Source organism: Trichosurus vulpecula, chromosome 7 (genome assembly GCF_011100635.1).
Source record: "Trichosurus vulpecula isolate mTriVul1 chromosome 7, mTriVul1.pri, whole genome shotgun sequence".
In the NCBI taxonomy this organism is placed as follows: Eukaryota; Metazoa; Chordata; class Mammalia; order Diprotodontia; family Phalangeridae; genus Trichosurus; species Trichosurus vulpecula.
The window spans coordinates 136,866,705-136,885,924 of NC_050579.1; the positions used below are offsets into that span (position 1 = coordinate 136,866,705).

The 19,220-nt window shown below is 37.2% G+C and overlaps 1 protein-coding gene across 3 annotated transcripts in view; it reads right to left on the reverse strand.

Moving 5' to 3' along the window:
- Nucleotides 1-2,759: 2,759 nt before the first annotated feature.
- The window catches only part of NCOA7 (nuclear receptor coactivator 7), a 187,613-nt gene continuing 171,152 nt past the window's right edge, over nucleotides 2,760-19,220 (reverse strand). For all 3 annotated transcript variants that reach the window (XM_036767325.1, XM_036767324.1, XM_036767326.1), the window contains 5 exons: nucleotides 10,319-10,444; nucleotides 9,430-9,582; nucleotides 6,356-6,451; nucleotides 5,875-5,948; nucleotides 2,760-4,995 (listed from right to left, as the gene is read on the reverse strand). In XM_036767325.1, coding sequence (XP_036623220.1) covers nucleotides 4,860-4,995; nucleotides 5,875-5,948; nucleotides 6,356-6,451; nucleotides 9,430-9,582; nucleotides 10,319-10,444 — 585 coding nt within the window. In that variant the 3' untranslated portion in view covers nucleotides 2,760-4,859. The remainder of the gene's footprint in view (nucleotides 4,996-5,874; nucleotides 5,949-6,355; nucleotides 6,452-9,429; nucleotides 9,583-10,318; nucleotides 10,445-19,220) is intronic.

Below are 19,220 nucleotides of genomic sequence, written 5' to 3' on the forward strand. Positions count from 1 at the left end.
TCCCATTTCTTTTTAAAAGTAAGGGAAGATTTAGGGGCAGGAGGGAGATGAATAGCTCAGCTCCTTCTGATTCATGTCAAGAATTTTTACAGGAGTCTAATTTCTACCCTCACCTTCTCAGCAGAGTCCCTGAATATGTAGGGGCTCATTGGCAAGGAATGGGGGTGAGATGGCCCTACAAGATTAAATTTGTGCACCAAATCTTTTGGCCAGGAAATGTAGATACCAGCTCGATTTGCAGCAGCAGCAGAGAGCTAAGGAGTTGGGTTTCATATGTGAGAAGGAGGAAGGATATTTGTGGAAGGTATAGATGTGAGGTAGGGTGATAGCCCGTTTTTTCCTGGCCCTGCCCTCCCCTTAGTCACCAAGGGTTCCTCTTGCTCCCTTTTCCTTCTGCCACTCCTCCCACTCTAATGAACATTACTTTCTTAGAAAGTTGGACTTGATAGTTTTTTGTGACAAGCTGGGAATCTCAGTGGCTTCGAAATAATAATTCTTGGTGGAAATTGAAAAGGTGTGATTAAGAGGTGAGGAACGGTAATGGGCTAGGCTGCAACACTGATGGCTGAAAGGAATGAAATTTTTAAAAATTAGAGCCCAGTTCAGGTGTGTTTTGATTTGGCCCTGCTGATGCGATGTCTCATAAGACTGTCCTTTTTGAATAGGGTGTAAACTCATTATTTTTTGGCGTTCATAGTCACTCATTTCCCAATAGATGAACATAGGTAAGGGCTATTGTATAATAGAGAAAGGGATGTACAAATATACATGTACATTTTATATGTGTATATATGTGTATGTGTGTATACCTATATATGCATGTATACATTTGCATATTACATACATAAATTCAATTTAACAAGCATTTATTACTGGGGCAGCTAGGTGGCCCAGTGGATAGAGTGCTGGGCCTGGAGTCAAGAAGACTCATCTTCCTGAGTTCAAATCTGGCCTCAGACACTTACTAGCTATATGACCCTGGGCAAGTCACTTAACATTGTTTGCCTCAGTTTCTTCATCTGTAAAATGAACTGGAGATGGAAATGGCAAACCACTTCAGTATCATTGCCAAGAAAACCCCAAATGGGATCACAAAGAGTCAGAAACAACTGAAAAACAACTGAACTATGGACTGAACACTGTAATACAAAGATAAAAATTAAAACAGTGCCTGACCTCAGGTAGCTTACAGTCTACAGCACTGGTCAACTTCCCCATGAAGCAAACTTGGAATCATCATTTTTGGTTCTAGGTGACTTTATGGAAGCTTTTTTGGGGGGAGAGAGAGGAGGGTACTACTACTCCTGGCCCTTGTGACTTTGCTGAAGTGGTATGGAGCTGGAGAAGCTGATGATTCAGTGGGATGTACAAAATGGAGCAGTCCATCCCTACACCCTAATCAGACTGTTTTAATCTGTCCATTATCCCATCTTGGCCTCTATGTGACTGTGAGTACATGGCATCTATAGTACATGTCCTTTCTGGTCAAGCTTCAGTCTGCATATGTCTCTTTTGTGTTTGCTTTTTCTTGATCTTAGAAATGAATATCTAGAAATATAAGACATGTATATAATAATAAGTACAAAGCAATATATGTATATATAAACAGGTATATATACACTTTTCTATACCTACATATTTATGTATCTATGTGTGTATATATATGTATATATATATATAAAATAGAATGTGTGCTCAAAATTTTATTACTCATATGGGTACATTTTTCTCCCCTTAGAGTAGCATAGTGATTGAACTGTTCCACACTGATAAAGAGGAAGAGTCTAACTATTTAACAGAAGGGTGGGGTACTTGCTTAAAAGTACACCTCTGGCATGCATGAGTGACCCAGAGTTAAATGGCTCCCACTCAAATGGCAAAAAAAAAAAAGGTCTCTATAAGGGGGAAGTTTCTTCAAAGTCCTTTCTCTAACCATTGACTCTGGCAGTGGGGAGACATCCTGAGGGTAGACAAAGTGTAGTAGGTTAGACCTCTAGAGCTGGAGTTCTTAACCTCTGTATCATGGACCCCCGATGAAGCCTGGCGATGTCGATCCTTTTTCAAAATAATATTTTTAAATGGAAAAAGATACATAAGATTACAAAGAAAACCAGTTAAGTTGAATTGTAGTTATCAAAAATTTTTTCAAAATCACATGGACCTATGTTAAGAAGCCCTAACTTCACCTTCTCCTTTCTACACTTCTTCTCTTCCTGTCACCATGTACCCTCCCTTGGATGGGGTACAGCTCGGGTTTAAACACTGACAGTGAAAGGCTGGCTCTCTCCTTAACCATTACAGTCAATGTGCTACTTTGGATCGTCTATATCTTCTTGAGTTCTCTTAACTCTTCTGTCTCTTGTTTCAGCAAGACAGGGTGACTTCATTTGCATGATGAAATTTGAGTATAGTTAAGGGTTATGGGGGTTAACAAGGGAAGGACAATAAACTCTAACGAGAATTTTGAGGGTGCTGGGGAACTGTAGCCGGCATGGCATCAGATCAGTGACTTTGATGATAGGGGTGTTAGGAGAATATCATGTTTCTAAATAAAAATTAGAAAATATCAACTAGAATGGGGGTAGTGAGCAAGGAGAACAAAGGCAACAGGGGGATTCCAGAATAAAAACACAAATTTAGGTGTTAAATGTCTACGTTGCTTCTTGCTTAGGCTGGGATTATGTCAGGCTGAATCAATGATAACTTATTCCCAAGGAAAAAGACGTTGGAAAAATTTTCAAGCACAGTGAATACCACACTGAATGCATAAATTCCTTTATTGAAAATATTGGGATAGCACTGCATTACATATATTCAATATTCATAGATGAAGGGTCACAAAGTTTTGATCGAACAATACTGTTTTAAATAGAGAACACAGTGTTTGATTATGCACTGGCAAATACAGTATCATGGAATAAACTGTAGATAACAAGAGTGAAACATGTGCAAAATGTTAATGTTTTGCTTACCAGTGGGTGATTTACAAATGGTAAAAATGCCACATGTGATTATCATGAGGCATTCCCAATATCTCTCACCAACATACATGATGCTAGGAATAGCTACTGAGCTAAGTTTCTAGTAGATATGCCAGAATTTGGTGTTTACTGGTATTTCAAGTGGAAGGGATAGGATCTGGGCATGTTAAAAAAAAAAAAAGCACACGCAGGTTACAGATTTAATATTTCATAGCAGCTGCTTTAAATTGCATGGAATGTGTGTAGAGCAAATGATTTGCTGATCTGCCAGGAGGCTACCTGGCATTTTGGTTTGTTCCCTTTCAAGTGTCTATAAATGACAGGACATCTAAAGGAGACTTGCTGCCAGCTTAAGAATTCCGAATCATATTTTTATCATATAGATATATACAAAACTTTTCAATTGTAACCTTTAAAAAAGTAGATTCAATTTATGACCAACTAATCTCATTTTGAAATTATTTTTACCAGTACAATCCTTAGTACTTATCAGACTTTATCGATCAGCAATACAGCCTTTGCTTTTTGTTATCTTGGCAAAATGAATAAAGCACTTTCAAGATGTGAAAAGGGGCCAGTGCCAAAGACAGCAGTCTTCCTTTTCAAAAAAAAAAAAAATTCTCATTTCTCATGTAATCACTGAGGTTTCTTCTGGCACTGCCTCTGGCAACTGAAAGAAGGCTCAAAACAAAGATCGTTGGGCTAATTTTAAACTTTTCACGTAAAGAGGAAAAAAAATAGAGGAAACCATAAGTCAGCCAACTCTCTCTTTTACGAGCAGAAAGTCTGTCCCTTAATGAAAAAGCAGGGGGTGGGGACAGAGAGTAGATCAGACTGGAAAATGTAGCTTTTGCTATGAAAACACATGGTTTTTAAGAGCTAAAGAATTATCTTCTACTCAAAAGGTATTTTTCCCTGCCAAAAATATTTATTTTATCTAGTAATTTCTAAAGCTGGCCTCATCTCATAAAGAAGTCAGTTTCTCTTATCATCCCCAAATGAAGGAGCACACGTCTTGGTCCCTTGCTAGAAGACATTTATTGCTTCCACTGCTGAAGTGACAAGTTGGCCTAAGATAGTTAAGTTGGCAACAGTGAAGTTAAAAAAGAATTCAAAATCAGGCAGTCAATGTCTCTAATAGGAATGTATACATTATGTCAGATGCTGCTGAAAAAAAAAATAACCCTAGAATAATTAGGGCAAAATTAAAAACAAATACATTTTCTCTGCAAAATGAAAAATGTCAATATAAAACTATATAAACAAATAAATTTGTTGCCAAAACAGCACACAAATGTAGGCATTCTTTTAAATCCAAGATTTAAAACATTAAAAGAAAAAACTGCTAACAAATTTCAGACAATGTACTAAAAACAATAAATAAAATTGCTCTTTAAAAAAATCCCACATTCCCTTTAAGTGCTGCAAATTTTGAATGTCCTCCAAACAAGTTAAACTTTTTTCATGGCAAACAATATGATGCTGTAGGTTTGGATAATGCAAATTGATATAAATACACAAGGCTTAAACTATACACATAATTCCACAGTATCTTTGTTCACAGTTACCAAAAATAAAAACTGCCTTCAACCCATACATCTATAAACACTCTTGATTCTTTATTGTAGGAGTTTGAGGGAGGTGGGAATAAAAAGTCCAGTAATAATCTAGTCTTCCATTCTCAAGCTTCTCTTTCTGCCTCTCCCAGGTAGCTTTTAGAATCTTCCCATTATGGAGTCATGCTCTGGGATGGTTTCCAAAAGAAAGCATTATGGGATGTTACTAGGCAGCCTGTGCTGGGATTTCATCTTCCAGCCAGTTGGAAGAGGGCTGATTGAATTCAGTCTTTTTAGTTTTATTTTTAAGGCAGTCTGAATTTCATTCAAATGTCCATACTTCTATGTCTTGAACTATGAAGTCTTCCTTCTTCGAAAGGATATCATTATTGAAAGTGCTGCAGGAGTTGCTTCGTCCATGGTATAAGTCAGCGTCTAACCACAGACCAAATCTTCCACTGGAAGAAAAGTTTTAAACAGAATAAAATACACAAGCTGAAAAAAAATTTTTTATCACCTACCTCCAAGCCTTTGCATAGGCTCTCTCCCATCCCTAGAATGCACTCCTTTTTCACCTCAGTCTCTTAGAATCCCTAGCTTCTTCAAAGGTGACCTTAAGCGCCACCTCCTCCTTTCTTTATCCCTCTGATAACCAGTGCCTCTTCCCCTCCCCAGTTCCAGTATATTATTTTGCATTTAGTTATATGCGTACTTATTGTTTTACCTAACGAAATGTAAGTTCCTTGAGGGTAGGGACTATTTCATTTTTCCCTTGGTAGCATAGTGGCTGGCACATAGTAGGCATTTAATAAATGCTTGTTGATTGATAATAAAGACTGGCTAAAACAATCACATCTCTACCATTAAGTTCTGTATAACAATATAAATTCCCACTCGGCTCACTTGATGTTTTTTTTTCTGTTATTTATTTAACAGAGAGGCAGTGTGGCATAATGTATAGAACACTTGTAGGGTTAGAAACATCTAGGTTCCTACTCATTACATAAACTGGCTATGTGATCTCAGACAAGTCCTAAACCTTCACTATCTTGGGCAATACATTATGAAAATACAAGTTTGATCCCTCCTTAAAAAGAGAGGGAAAACAATCAAGTTTGAAAATAAATGGATAAAGAACTTTCCTTTCGTTGATTTTAGGTGATGGAGCCTACAGTTCTTAATTTACAAGTACAATGAAAACAAGGTCTTGTAGTAACATGTCATTTTAGCTTTCATTCTTGCTGATGTGAAAAACTAGAAACTTTTCGACACCCACATTTTGATTAGTTGAGTCAAATAAAGGTTGTTCATTTCAAATGAAATATTTAAAAACTTACCCTCCACCACCAAGTTCTAAAGAACTTATATCTCCATTGATGAAATAAGAGTTTTCTCCACTCCACTTGAATACCTAGGATGTGCAGAATAAACACAAAAGAGGGGATATTTTTAATTTTAGGGATTTGTTGAGAAATGACTATCATTAACATGCTATCTCAGGGATGAGGATGGAGACTGAAAACAACCCATTTGCTTGAAGATGCTCTTGACTTTTTTGGTTAGAACCAAATCTAGAATGACTGAACTTGGAGAAGATCCTCTGGGCAAACTTCAACCACTAATGGGCACCCACAGATTCCAGGAATACAGGCTTTATTGTGCCAGGGCCCCCAACTGATGTGCCTGGTAGTTGTACCAGGCTGACTAGGGCTCTTGTTAACTCGGGTTACATCAGGTTGGTCTATAGTACACTTTCTGTTTCAGCATTCCCTGGGGAAAACAGGGACATCACATTACACTTCTTCCCCAAGCAGTCACCTTGAAATTTGGGCTGAAAGTGTAGAGGAAAGTTTCTCCTGTGCCGTAGTAATGGTCACTGAACTTGAACGGATGAGTTGCGTATGCCCCAAAAATCTGTCAAAATACAAAATATTATTTTCAAAATCAACTTTTAAAACTACCGAATTGTCTTGCCTTCTTTCTCTTCCCCCTTCTAAACATGTTCCATTACCTCACATTAACTCAGATGAGAAATCAGATTGCTGGCAAGGAAGAGCTTCAAGTTTTATTCTCTGGTTAGATTTGAATGCCTAAAAGTACAAAGTTCTTTCTCTTCTTTATTTTACAAGTATGACTGGCAGGGATTTTCCCTGCATAGAACAGTAATATCTAAACATTTACAGAACATTTTGCACAAGTTAATTCAATTTAACTCAACAAGCATTTAGTGACTACTTTTTACATGTAGAGTCCTGGGAGACATGCACATGCACAAAAAGTTGTTGGCTTCAATTAGCTTATAAGCTATTGGGCAGGGGGATACAACACATCAAGAGATAACTAAATACAAGAAATTCTGAGGAAAAAAATACTAAAAACTAGTAGGAGATAAAAAGAGGCTTCCCATCCAATGTGGCATTTGGGTTGAACCTTAAGGGAAGATAAGGCTTCTTAGGCATGGAGGGGGAGTGGTGCACATTCCAGTCATAGTTTGGGGGGGAAATTTAGGCATAAGACATAATATAAAGTTCTAGGATCAACAAGTGGGCCAATTTGGCTGGAATACATGTAATTTCTGAAGGGAAATAAAGTGAAATAAACCTGGAGAAGTAGGCTAGAGCCAGACTATAGAAGATTTTAAATGTCAAACTGAGGAGTTTGTCATTTCCCTAGAGGCAATAAGGAATCATGGAAGAGTCTTGATCAGGGGAGGGACACAAATAGGCCTATCCCTTAGTCATTTAAAGTTCTCATTAGACATAAAAGACAACCCTATGATATGAGAAACATCATAGCATAGTAATAATGGTGCATCTTGAGTCAGGAACCTGTGCTTCTAAGACTGGGCCTTATACCAAATAGCTCTAGGACCAAAGGTGACTTACTGAGCAATATTTTCTTCATTGGCAAATAGGAAAAATACTTTCAGTGTTTCCCTCACAAGGTTGTTGGGAAGCCAAATGAAATAAAGTACTTCACACATTTTAAAGCACTATGTAAATATCCATCATCATTACGATGATTCCTACATTTTACATAGGAGGAATCTGAAGCTCAGAAAGGCTTGATATGCCAAGGGTTCTAACATTAGCAAATGGCACAGCTACGAGCTGAGTACTCCTTCTTCAACTGTTTGCCTTTTTCAGCAGGCACAAAATACAGTTTTGTCCCTAGTTACCAATAAAGGAGTTGCAAATACCTCTGAGTAAAAACTATTGCTATTTCTTTAATAAGTGTGTACAATACGAGCTTTTGAATGACTTCACTCATCTTAAATGGAGGTTATTCTATAAAATCCCTATATCTATTTTCCCAGTTTCACATATTTATATTTATAGCCACTGTGACTGCCCATCCCCTTTATTACCTTAAAATAGATCACGTGTGTTTATGTGAGCTCTCTATCCCTGTATGCGGATATGCACATATGCGTGTATATCATATATCCATACAAAACTACATATATGTATATTTATGAGAGAAACAAAGAAGATGAAGAGAGATTGGGGAGTGGGGGAAGAAGACAAGAAGATGAGAGGCAGTGTGGCATATTGGATAGACAGCTGGCTTAGAAATTAAGAACACAGGTTCAAGTCTCACTTCTGACATATATTGGCTGTGTGATGATCTTGGACAAGGCATAATATCTCTTAGTGCCCTGGAAACTTCACAAGAACATAAGTTGCGGCTCAGTTGCTAATGATACACAAACACTTGGATATGTATATATCTATATTTATATATAGAGAGCCTGATGTCTTGGTCCTCTTTCAGAATGGACAAACAACAAGAATATAGATGTATGTGTATATATGATATATACATACACACATATGGTAAATATTTTTATATAGAGATCATATGTCTATCACATATAGCTATATGCTATGTTTATAGATACCTATAAGATCTCTCTTTCTCTATACCATGTATTGAGTGTGTAGCTGTAGATAATATTATAAATTTTGGTCAGACCTCCTATATACACACACATACACACACATACACACACACACACACACACACACACATACATACATATATGTATACGTATATAAGGAATACTGAGGCAGACTGGCAACTACTCTTCTTAAAAAGTTGCCTGTGGCACTGATGAGAGTTTGTGACTTGTCCAGGGTCATACCACTAATATATATCAGAGGTGAGACTTGAAACTATCTTCTTGATTTCTAAGCTAGGTTTCTATTCACTATGCTACATTACTCCAAATCTTTCTTTCCTTCTCCAGCTATCCCACTTCCAACTCTCTTTCCTCCCTACCACCTCCCTACACCCCCTTCCATTTTTTTGATATACTAGAGGCTAAGGTAGAAGGGAAGATAATTCCTAAGAGCTCATTTTAGTGAAAGGTGTGTATAGTATACACACATTCAAAGGTATATTCTATTGATATAATATTGATTGCTTTCTCAATGGGTGGGGAGGGGAAGAGGGAGGAAGAGAATCTGGAACTCAAAATTTAAAAAAAATATTAAAAATAAATAAAAATTTTTAAAATTCAATGAAAAAAGTATATATACATACATATGCCTGCCACAACACACATACATGTATATACACACCCTACACACTATATAAATTTTACTATCAAACTTTTCCCTAGTTGTTAACAAAGAATAGCAACCACCACGTAAACCCTCTTCCTTCCTCTTGTTGAAGTACAGTGAAAGTGGATATTTGTATAATAACAAGAACTCATCTTTAGATGATGTCCCAAAAATTCTTACTGCAGTTTTATCCTGGCTTAAACCCCCTGTAGAGTATCATAAAGCTTAGAATATCACATGCATCCCCAGGAAATCAGAGATGAAGTCTATAAACTTCTCTTTTGAAGGTTTAAGAGGGGGAAACTAGATGTAAGTAGTTCTAACCTGATTATCCATATCTTTGATGACCAGAAGGACAGGGCTGTCTAGAGATGCTGATTTCCGGTACAGAGTTTTCAGACTCGTGCCATGCTCTATAGTACTATATGCCAGCCTCCACGGATATCCTTGCACCCTTGCTGGAAGTCGCCGAGCAAGCTTGAAGTGGAAAGATGATGAAATAAAAGAAAGAAATGAAACAAATCCCCTAAACCTCACTCTAAAAAACCAAGTTAGACAACACACTCCAGTTTACTCCAATTTCCACATTCATTAGGATTGAAAATGCAATTCATTTTAGTAAATTCATATAACCATACTCATCAGCATAATTTCTCTCTATGGAGAGACAAAGATTTCACTCCTGTAAGTGATACAGAAGCTAAACGGAGAAAGAAAAGGCAGAATTACAGTAAATGAATCCTATCAAGGACACAGACCAGAGAGCAATCTTCCTCTCAGGGTTTCTATGACCACTGACAGCAGTTACCTTTGTAAATTCTTCACTTGTTGGGACAATATAGTTCTCTACTCTTTGTTGAATACAAAGCCTAGCATATTGGACACATACACAAATAAGACTGATGTAAAGCAGGCTGGCACAACTGTACGAGATGCAAACTAAGTGCTAAAATGTTTTCTAGATGGAAGGAAATAGGTGGGACCCTAAGGAGGTGACAATTGAACCGGGCCTTGAAGGGCTGGACAGGATTTCAACAGGCTGAAAATGAAAGGGGAGAGAAGCCAGTGTGTGTTGCTCAAAAACCAGCCTCCTGTGCTACAGGTGGTCTAATCCAACTCATGACAACAGTACTTCTATTCTGGCTTTATGCAAATGTTTTGTTTAAATCCTTAAAGACTGATTTTTTACTACATCAATGATAACTGTTCATACCTGTTCTATGTGCATATTCTCTAGGAGAGCACTATGATGCTTTAGGACAGGGAGGGACTCATCATCATCCTCTTCATAATAACTGCAAGTACTCTTTCTCCGTTTGGCTTCTTCAACTGTAATTATCTGTGAAAGCAGAATTGTGTAATTTTAGAGTTGGAAGGGACCTCAGTGGCCAGCTAGTCCAATCAAAACCCAAGAGAAAATCCCTTCTACAATGTTGCTTTAAGATCTCTAGTGGGAAGAGAACCTCCATTTCCCGAGTCCTATTCTACTTTGTTGTTATGGTTGAGTTGTTTCAGTCACATCCAGCTCTTCATGACCCATTTGGGGTTTACTTAGCAAAGAAACTGGAGTGATCTGACATTTCCTTCTCCAGCTTATTTTACAGATGAGGAAACTGAGGCAAGCAGGTTTAAGTGACTTGCTCAGAGTCACACAGCTAGTAAGTGTCTGAGACCAGATTTGAACTCAGGTCTTCCTGACTCCAGGCTTAGTGCTCCATCTACTGTAGAGAAGTTTGATTGTTAGGATGTTTTTTTTTTTCTTAGAACCTAAATTTGTCTCTGCAACTTGGACCCATTGTTCCTGATTTTGTCTGAGAGAGCAGATCAGAAAAAATCTAATCCTTCTACTGTTTCAAATACCACAATATGGATACACTTCCCTTCTCCTATTCTTTTTCTTTTCCAAGCTAAACATCCCCAGTTCCTTCAATTGATCTGCACATAACATGAACTCATGGCCCTTTGCCATCCTGGCTGCCTTCTTCTGGATACTCTCCATCTTATCAAAGGCCTTCCTAAAACACAGTTCCCAGAACTGAGTATTTTATAGCAAGACTTAAATCAATGAAGGCTTTCCTTCATGGGGTTTCCCATGTTTGAGGGTAGAAGCTCAACCAGTCAATTCAAATCAGGTAAGTAGAAGAATATGCCGCAAATTTACCCAGGAACAAAGGTTAACAAGTTAAATAAGACCCCGATTAATGTCTTTGTTGATATCTCTTCCCTAGTTATAGTCAGAAGACCAGATTAATGTGTATGCTAAAAGCCAAAGACAGTTAATTTTCTTCAATGCAAGCCTACCGAATTTATCAGTATTATCTTATGTCCTTGAAGTTTGTAACTTGGAGTGTTGAGACAACCAGGAAAATATAAACCTCCACTGGTAGGGCCTCCTTCATCCCAAATTATCTTGAATTTATTTATTTGGATATATTAATATACATACATGTTGTCTCTCCTGATAGGACATGTGCTTCTTGAGAGCAGGGAATATATATGTTCTTTTTAATCTTTGTATCCTCAGTAGCTAGCACAGTGCCTGGCACTATTTAAATTTAGGGAGGAAAAAAATCTATACAATATGTTGTAACAGTAGGAATTAACAAATGACCTTTCACATTTTACAATTAGGATGCCTTGCTTACACAAAAGCTATGGTATTAAGAAATTCTATAGACAAAAAAAAAAACATGACCAAAGCAATTTATTAAGTCTCTTCAAAGTGAAGTTTATCCTAGAAAACTCTTCAGGGGATCATTTGTTTTTCAATATTGCATGGATGAGGAAGAGCTAGGGACAGGGACCTATGATTATTAAAGGGAGCTCCTCTTGCCTCTCCGGTATAGTGGCTGCCTCTACCAAAGCAGGTCAGAAGCTTCTCTGCAACTTATAATCCTACAAAGCATTGTTTAAGCAATTACTACATGTGAGGCACTGTACTAAACAATGAGGATACAAATAACAAGCTAAAAGAAACATAATCCCTACCCTCAAGGAGCTTACTTCCTAATGTATGCTTCCAGAGAGTTGCCTTAAGAAACATGCCCACAGACACACGATTTATGTAAGAAATGGAACTTGAACTCAGATCTTCCTGGTTTCAAAGTTAGCTTGAATCTGTGGCTTCAAGGCCACATGTGGCCTTCTAGATCCTTGGATGCGGCCTTTTGACTAAGTTCAAGTTTTACCGAACAAATCCTTTTATTAAGGGGGTTTGTTCTGTGAAGTTTGGATTCAGTCAAAAGGCCATACTTGAGGACCTAGAGGGCCACATGTGGCCTTGAGCCTGCAGGTTCTCCACCCCTATAATCTAAGCTATGCTGTTTGTTCATGATAAAAAGGATCTTATTTTGACTGGTATGTGAAGACAAGAGTCCACTGTATTTGTACTTAAGGAAAAAAACAACATATGTCTTAAACTGTGTGGGATTTTTAAAAAATTAATTTAAAATTAAAAAAAAAATCCCACATAGTTTAAGACACATGTTGTTTTTTTTCTTTACAACTTCCGGGTAATTGAATAATGTCTTGCTATTTTAGCCGTACTCTAATCCAGAGTTTCCCAAATTTATTTGGCCTACAGACAAAAACTTTTTTTTTTTTTCAAAAAAAAAAAAAATTACTCAGGACCCCTCTGGGTTTAGGTTAACCCTTATTTTTATTGAATGCTTGGCAACTGTACCATCATCCACTACTGGCCCCCCTGGATCCTTCTAGCACCCCCTAGGGGGAAGTATTGCCCACTTTGGGAACCTATGCAAGTCTAATTCAGGAAAAGAAGGCATCAACAGTCAATCCCTCACTTATCAACGGCAACTGTAGGTAAACTCCCTTTCTTGGCTACTGAAAATATTGGATTAACATCTGGACACTCTGGTTTGCTTCCTAGCTCTGCTGCCTACTAGGGATTCAGCTCTCACAAGCTGAGTCTGATGATAGGCAAGTCATTTAACCCGAGCTTCAATTTCCTCACCTATGAAATGAGAGTTAGACTAGATAATCATCAATATTCCTTCACTCCCTAAATCCTATAATCTCTGTGAACTAGGATATCGAAATTTATTTATTTGGATACATCACCTTTTTTGTTTGGTTAGATGTAGTCACTCATACAGTATGGATGGTTGCTAAGGTACTTTAGGTACAGAAAGAGATGTAGTGTTATAATCAATTCATAGACCCTGGTGGTGAAAGGGGTGTCTCTAGGTCAGAATTGTTGAGGGATTTAGCATAGAATGCTATCTATCTGGTGAGTAATCATTCTTTAGACAGAGAATCTTAAGAACAAAAGGATAATTAGGGCCTCTTTCTTTAAGAGCCAACAGGGAGTCATGGAAGATTTTTGAATAGAAGAGTGCCCAGATCTAAGCAACAGCCGTGTCATTTTGGCAACAGTGTCAAGGAAGGATTGGAGGGGACAGAGAGTGGGGGCAGGAAGACCCATTAGGAAGCTTTCACAACAGTACCGGTAAATGGTAAAGAATGCTAGTACTAGGGTGGGAGTAATCGAAATTAAGTGCTTCAGGGGGTGTGTGAATAAGAGGTGAGTCAGAGAGAAGAATCAAGAATAAGCTTAAGATTTTTAATATGGTAGACAGGATTAATAGAGTATTACCAATCAGAAATTCTTAGAAATAGTGAACAGTATCAGAAATAACGAAAGCTCAGGAGAGAGAGATTTAGGAGGAAAAGATGCAAAAAGTTAGCTTTGATTTTAAAAAAAGTTTGTCCCTCTCACTAATCCTTCTCTCCCAATTGGACAAATTAAAAACAAAAAGTCTGAGAGATAAAGCCTTTAATACATAGCCCAACAAAACAAATCCCTCCACTGGCTACATCCAAAAACATTTCTCTTTCTACATTTTAAGTTATTCTGCTCTCTCTCAGGAGGTGAGTATAATGTTTCATCTTCATCCTTCTGCTTTATTATTACATTAATCAGAGTTCTAAAATTGTTTTTCCTTATAATGCTATCATTGTAAAAACTGTTCTACTTCTGTTCACTCTGAATTGGTTCATAGAGGAAGTCTTCCTTTTTCAGAATTTCATTGCACCATCATGTCAGTTTCATCATTTCTCATGCACAATAATATTCTATTTACATTCATAAACAACAACAATTTGTTTAGCCATTCCGTTCATTAGTTTCTAATTTTTGTCTAACATGAAAAGAGCAGCTATAAATATTTTTGTACACATAGATCTTTTTCTTCTTTTATCCTTTTGGGGCATAGGCCAGTAGTGGTATAGTTGAAGCTAAAATATGACCCATTTTGTTATCTTTTGGGGGTATAGTTCCAAATTGCTTTTCAAAATAGCTCTACTAAGAGCTGTATTAGTGTATCTGTTTTCCCACAATTTCTCCAACATTTATAATTTTCCTCTTTTGTTATCTTTGCCAATCTGTTGCCATAATTTGAATCTGATTATTAGTGATTTAGAGCATTTTTTTTCCACATGATTGTTGATAGCTTAATTTTTTTTCCTATGAAAACTGCCTGTTTATATCCTTTAACCATTCATTTACTGGGGAATGGTTAAATAGTCAAGTTTTTTTTATATATCTTGGATGTGAGACTTTTATACAAAAAAAAAACTTGCTGCAAAGATTCTTCCCCTCACTTACCAGTTTTCCTAATAAATTTTACTGTATTAAATTTGTTTGTACAAAAACTTTAAAATTTTATGTAATCAAAATAGTTCATTTTATCTTGTGTGGTCCTCCCCATCACTTGTTTAGTCATGAACTCTTCCCCTATTCATAATTCTGAAAGATAATTTCTTCCATGCTCATCAAATATTATGAGTAAAGAAGAAATTACTTTTTTATGTACTATGTACTATGAATAGGGGAAGAGTTCAAGACTAAACAAGTGATAGTTTTTCCAGTAGTAACTGGGATCTCTGATTTACTCAAACTCTCTGCTACTGTGTTTGTTTACTTTCTTATGGTATGTACCTAAATCCACTCCAGAGATTAACCTTATTCCTTTTCAATAAAAAAAACCACAACTAGTACCAAATTGTTTTTAATGATTACTGCTTTATAATACAGTGTGAGATCTGCTATTGACAGGTTCCCTTTCTTCTCATTAAAAGAAATACCATTACCCTTGAGATTTTTTGAACTTTTGTTCCTCCATATGAATTGCTATTTTTTTTCTAGGTCTAGAAAGTGTTCTTTTGGAAATTTGATTGTTATAGCAATAAATAAATTTAATCTTGTCATTATTATATTGACTCAACCTACCTGTGAGCAATTAATGTTTCTCCAGTTATTTATGTCTATGTTTCTGCAAAGTACTTTATAGGTGGATTCATATAGTTCCTGGAAGCATCTTGGTAGATACTCTCCCAAATATTTTATTGCATCATTTCTCTTTTTAGTTCTTCCTTCTAAGTTTTGCTAGCAATATATAGAAATTCTGATGATTTATGTGGATTTACTTAGTATGCTGCAATTTTGCTGAATTATTTCAATTACTTTGTAGCTGACTATTATGGACATTATCACATTATGTGCAAAAAGCAATAATTTTGTTTCCTGTGCTATGTTTATTCCCTCAATTTCTTTTCTTGTTTGATTTCTATCAATAATTTAAATAGCAGTGGTGATAATGGGCTTCCTGGCTTTTTCCCTGATCTTATTTGGAAAAACCAGGACTTTTTTTTTCAACAAAGCTTTAGCTAGACTTGTTGGAGGGTCACCATCCTCCTCTTTTGGGTTCTTCCTCTGGATGTCACTCAAACCAAGGTATTTCTTCATGGTATTCAGCTTTCCTTGGTTTCCTCATCTCATCCACCTCAGTAAGTCTTTTTAAACATTTATTTTTTAAAAATTCTGAGTTCTCTTCCCTTCTCCCTCCTTGAGAAAGCAAGCAATTTGATATCGATTATAAATGTGAAGTCATGCAAAACATATTTCTACATTGGGCTCTCTCTTTTCACAGGGCTCCAAGACCTCCTTCTGCTTTGCCTGGGGTCCTCTCCTCTGGATATTGAGCACAGGGGCTGCTCTAATGTCTGGTTCCCACCACAGGTTTCAGGGACTATTGAGGTTAGATTTTGCCTAGAACTTTTCTCCTGTGTGGGCTTGGGCCTCTGCAGGGGTGGGGAAGCTGAGGCCTTGAGGCCACATGTGGCTCTCTAGGTCCTCAAGTGCAGCCCTTTGACTGAATCCAAACTTCACTGAATAAATCTCCTTAATAGAAGGATTTGCGTGTGGCCTCAAGGCCACAGGTTACCCACCCCTGTCTAAGTGTCTAAGTGGATCAGCCCCCAAAACATCCCAAGGCTGCTCTTTCTGGCTTTAGGAGTGACTCAGTCTGGGCTAGATTTGGGCAGGGAATGATGGATGTACCCAAAGTCTCTGGCCTCTGTGATCTACCCTTGATTTACTTGAACTCCTGAACTTGTCTGTCCAAGGATCTCTGCAAGATTTCAGGGATCCCTCTGAGGATTTCCATGTTAGGTTGAGGGGAGTCTAAAGTGGATTCTTTCTATCTCTTATGAGATTGGTACACCTCAAATCCTGGTAACCACCATCTCTCTGTCTCTCTCTCTCTCTCTACCAAGGATAGCCCCTTGGGGAACATTTGCATTAAGGGACTGGGAAAAGGATGAAGAGCCATATAAGAAGTAGTTAGGGAGACAACAGAAGAACCAGGACAGTTGTATCTCTGAAACAAATACAAAAGTATTTGAAATGACGAAATAGTCAACATATTCAGATACTGCTTACATAGAAGTTAAGGAAAATGAAAACTAAAAAAGACAACTGGATTCAGTGATTTAGGAGGTCCCTGTTGATTCTATCCCAGTTATAGTAAAATGGTGGGGATAGAAGCAAGACTTTGGCAAAGATCAATTTCTTGTTGATCAACTCATTATCTTGAGTATGTAATAAGGCAGAAAAGAAAAGCATTGGGATATATACGACCTTTTTCCATAGCAGTGAAGAGGATAAAAGAGATTGAAGCTGAGCAATGTAGAAGTGTCCAAGGAAGTATTTTTTAGTATTAGGAGACATGAGTTAGTTTGTTGGTGACGGGAAAGTGCCATTGACTGAAATGTATGAAAGAGAAGTGATGAGTGCTGGATGGACCATAGTCCTGGAAAGGGTAAGAGAAAATGGGGTCAATGATAGGTGGTACAGGTAGTAGAACACTAGACACTAGGAAGACCTGACTTCAAATCTGGCCTCAAGACACATACTAGCTGTGTGACCATGGCCAAGTCATTGAACCTCTTGCTTGCCTCAGTTTCCTCATCTGTAAACTGGGGATAGTAATAGCACCTTCCCTCCTAGGGTTGTTGGGAAGATCAAATGAGATGTCTGTAAAGCACCTTGAAAACCTTAAACAGTATTACATAAATGCTAGATATTGTTGTTATAATTGTTATTAATATGCAAAGAGTAACACCTTTTCTGAAATTGGAGGGAAGAAGGAGAAAGCTGAGTGATCATGTTGAAGGGTTTTGAGGAAGTCTGCCAAGGAAGAGATTTGGATAGTTTTACTCTTCTCATTGAATTGATGAGATAGGTTACCTTCTCTAAGTGTGAGGAGTGAGGAATACAGTCATGGGGAAGGGACAAGAAAAGGTGTGGAACAATGCCTGTAGAAGCAGATAAGGATAGACAGAGTAAAACTTTTTGAGAGTCCAGTTGAGGTTGTGTACTATAAATTTTGTGATGAACTTGACTTAATTTCATAACTTTTACCAGCAAACACTCAGAAATCCTGGTCCAAGAACAAAAACATATGTATGATAGGAGATTACCAAGAGGTGAAAATTTGTAGGTCGGGGGAAAAGGGATTCTAGGGTAGTAATTAGTGAAAAATTAAAGTAGCAGTCTATGTGGTGAAGGCTGGGTATGAAACATGCAAAAACACAATGAAGATGTTAAAAAATACTAGATTTTTGAGTCAGAGGGTTTGGTTTCAAAATTGAGCCAGACCATTTGCTACTTAAAAGATTTTGGAGAATTCATTTAACTTTTCTGGGTCATTGATTCCTTATCTGTAAAATAAGGGGGTTGGAGTGGATAACCTTATAGTTCCCTTCCTGTTCTAAATTATGATTCTATTGTCTTTTCCCACTCAAAGTTATTGATGGTTTCTCTTGAGCAAATCAAAAGAAGTAACTGACTTTGCTGGTGTTTTTTGTCCTGGAAACACATTATGCAAGTGATGGGGGCAGGCAGCAACAAAAATTTTAGCTAAGATGTCAACCCGCGGAAAATTCAGTCTGTATAGTTCAGAAACAAAAGACCAGAGTTACTTTTCTTCTAAATTGAGAAACATTTTAAAGTGAATGGCATCTCCTATTTTGTACCTGGCCTTAAATTACAGGATCATAGGAGGAACTTCAAAGATTATTTAGTCTAATCCCTTAGTTTACAGATGAGGAAACGGAGACCCAGAGAGGTTAAGTGCCTCAATATCACCTCAATATCATGCAGGTAGTAAGTGGTCATTTTAACTCAAAATCCATTTTTTCCTCATAAAGTTTAGTTGAAACCCTTTATTTTTTTCCCTAAAAACTGAAAGGGTATATTGTTAGAAAACGAGAACACCCTAATAATATAAAGATCTTCATAATTTCCAGGAAAACCAAAACCAAAAAACATCAGAGGTAAGATGTAATAATACTGTTACATTCCTAAATGCACAGAAATGGCCAGTGTCCAATGATTTAAGTCTGTATCTTGCCAGAACATAAATCAAGAGACCAGTTCTTCCTAAGGTGCATTTCCTAATAAAAAGAACTTAAAAACAAACAAAACCCACAAATTTAGGCATTTTAAATACATTAGATGAAGTGATCAGTTCCTCCTAAGTTGCATTTCCTAATAAAGAGAACTTAAAAAACAAAACCTGCAAAGTGAAGCATTTTAAATACATAACATGAAGTACCACATCCTGGGAGAGGACTATAATTGCCGCAAGTATATAGATCAGGTCACAGAATAAAATATTAAACACACTCTACTTAAGTTTCAGCATATTCCTTATTTTAAAAGAGAAGGAGCAAAAAGTACAAATTGCCAAAGCAGATAAAACACGGCATCACAACGAAATTCTAAAAGCCCTTTTAAGGGAAATGGGCTTGGA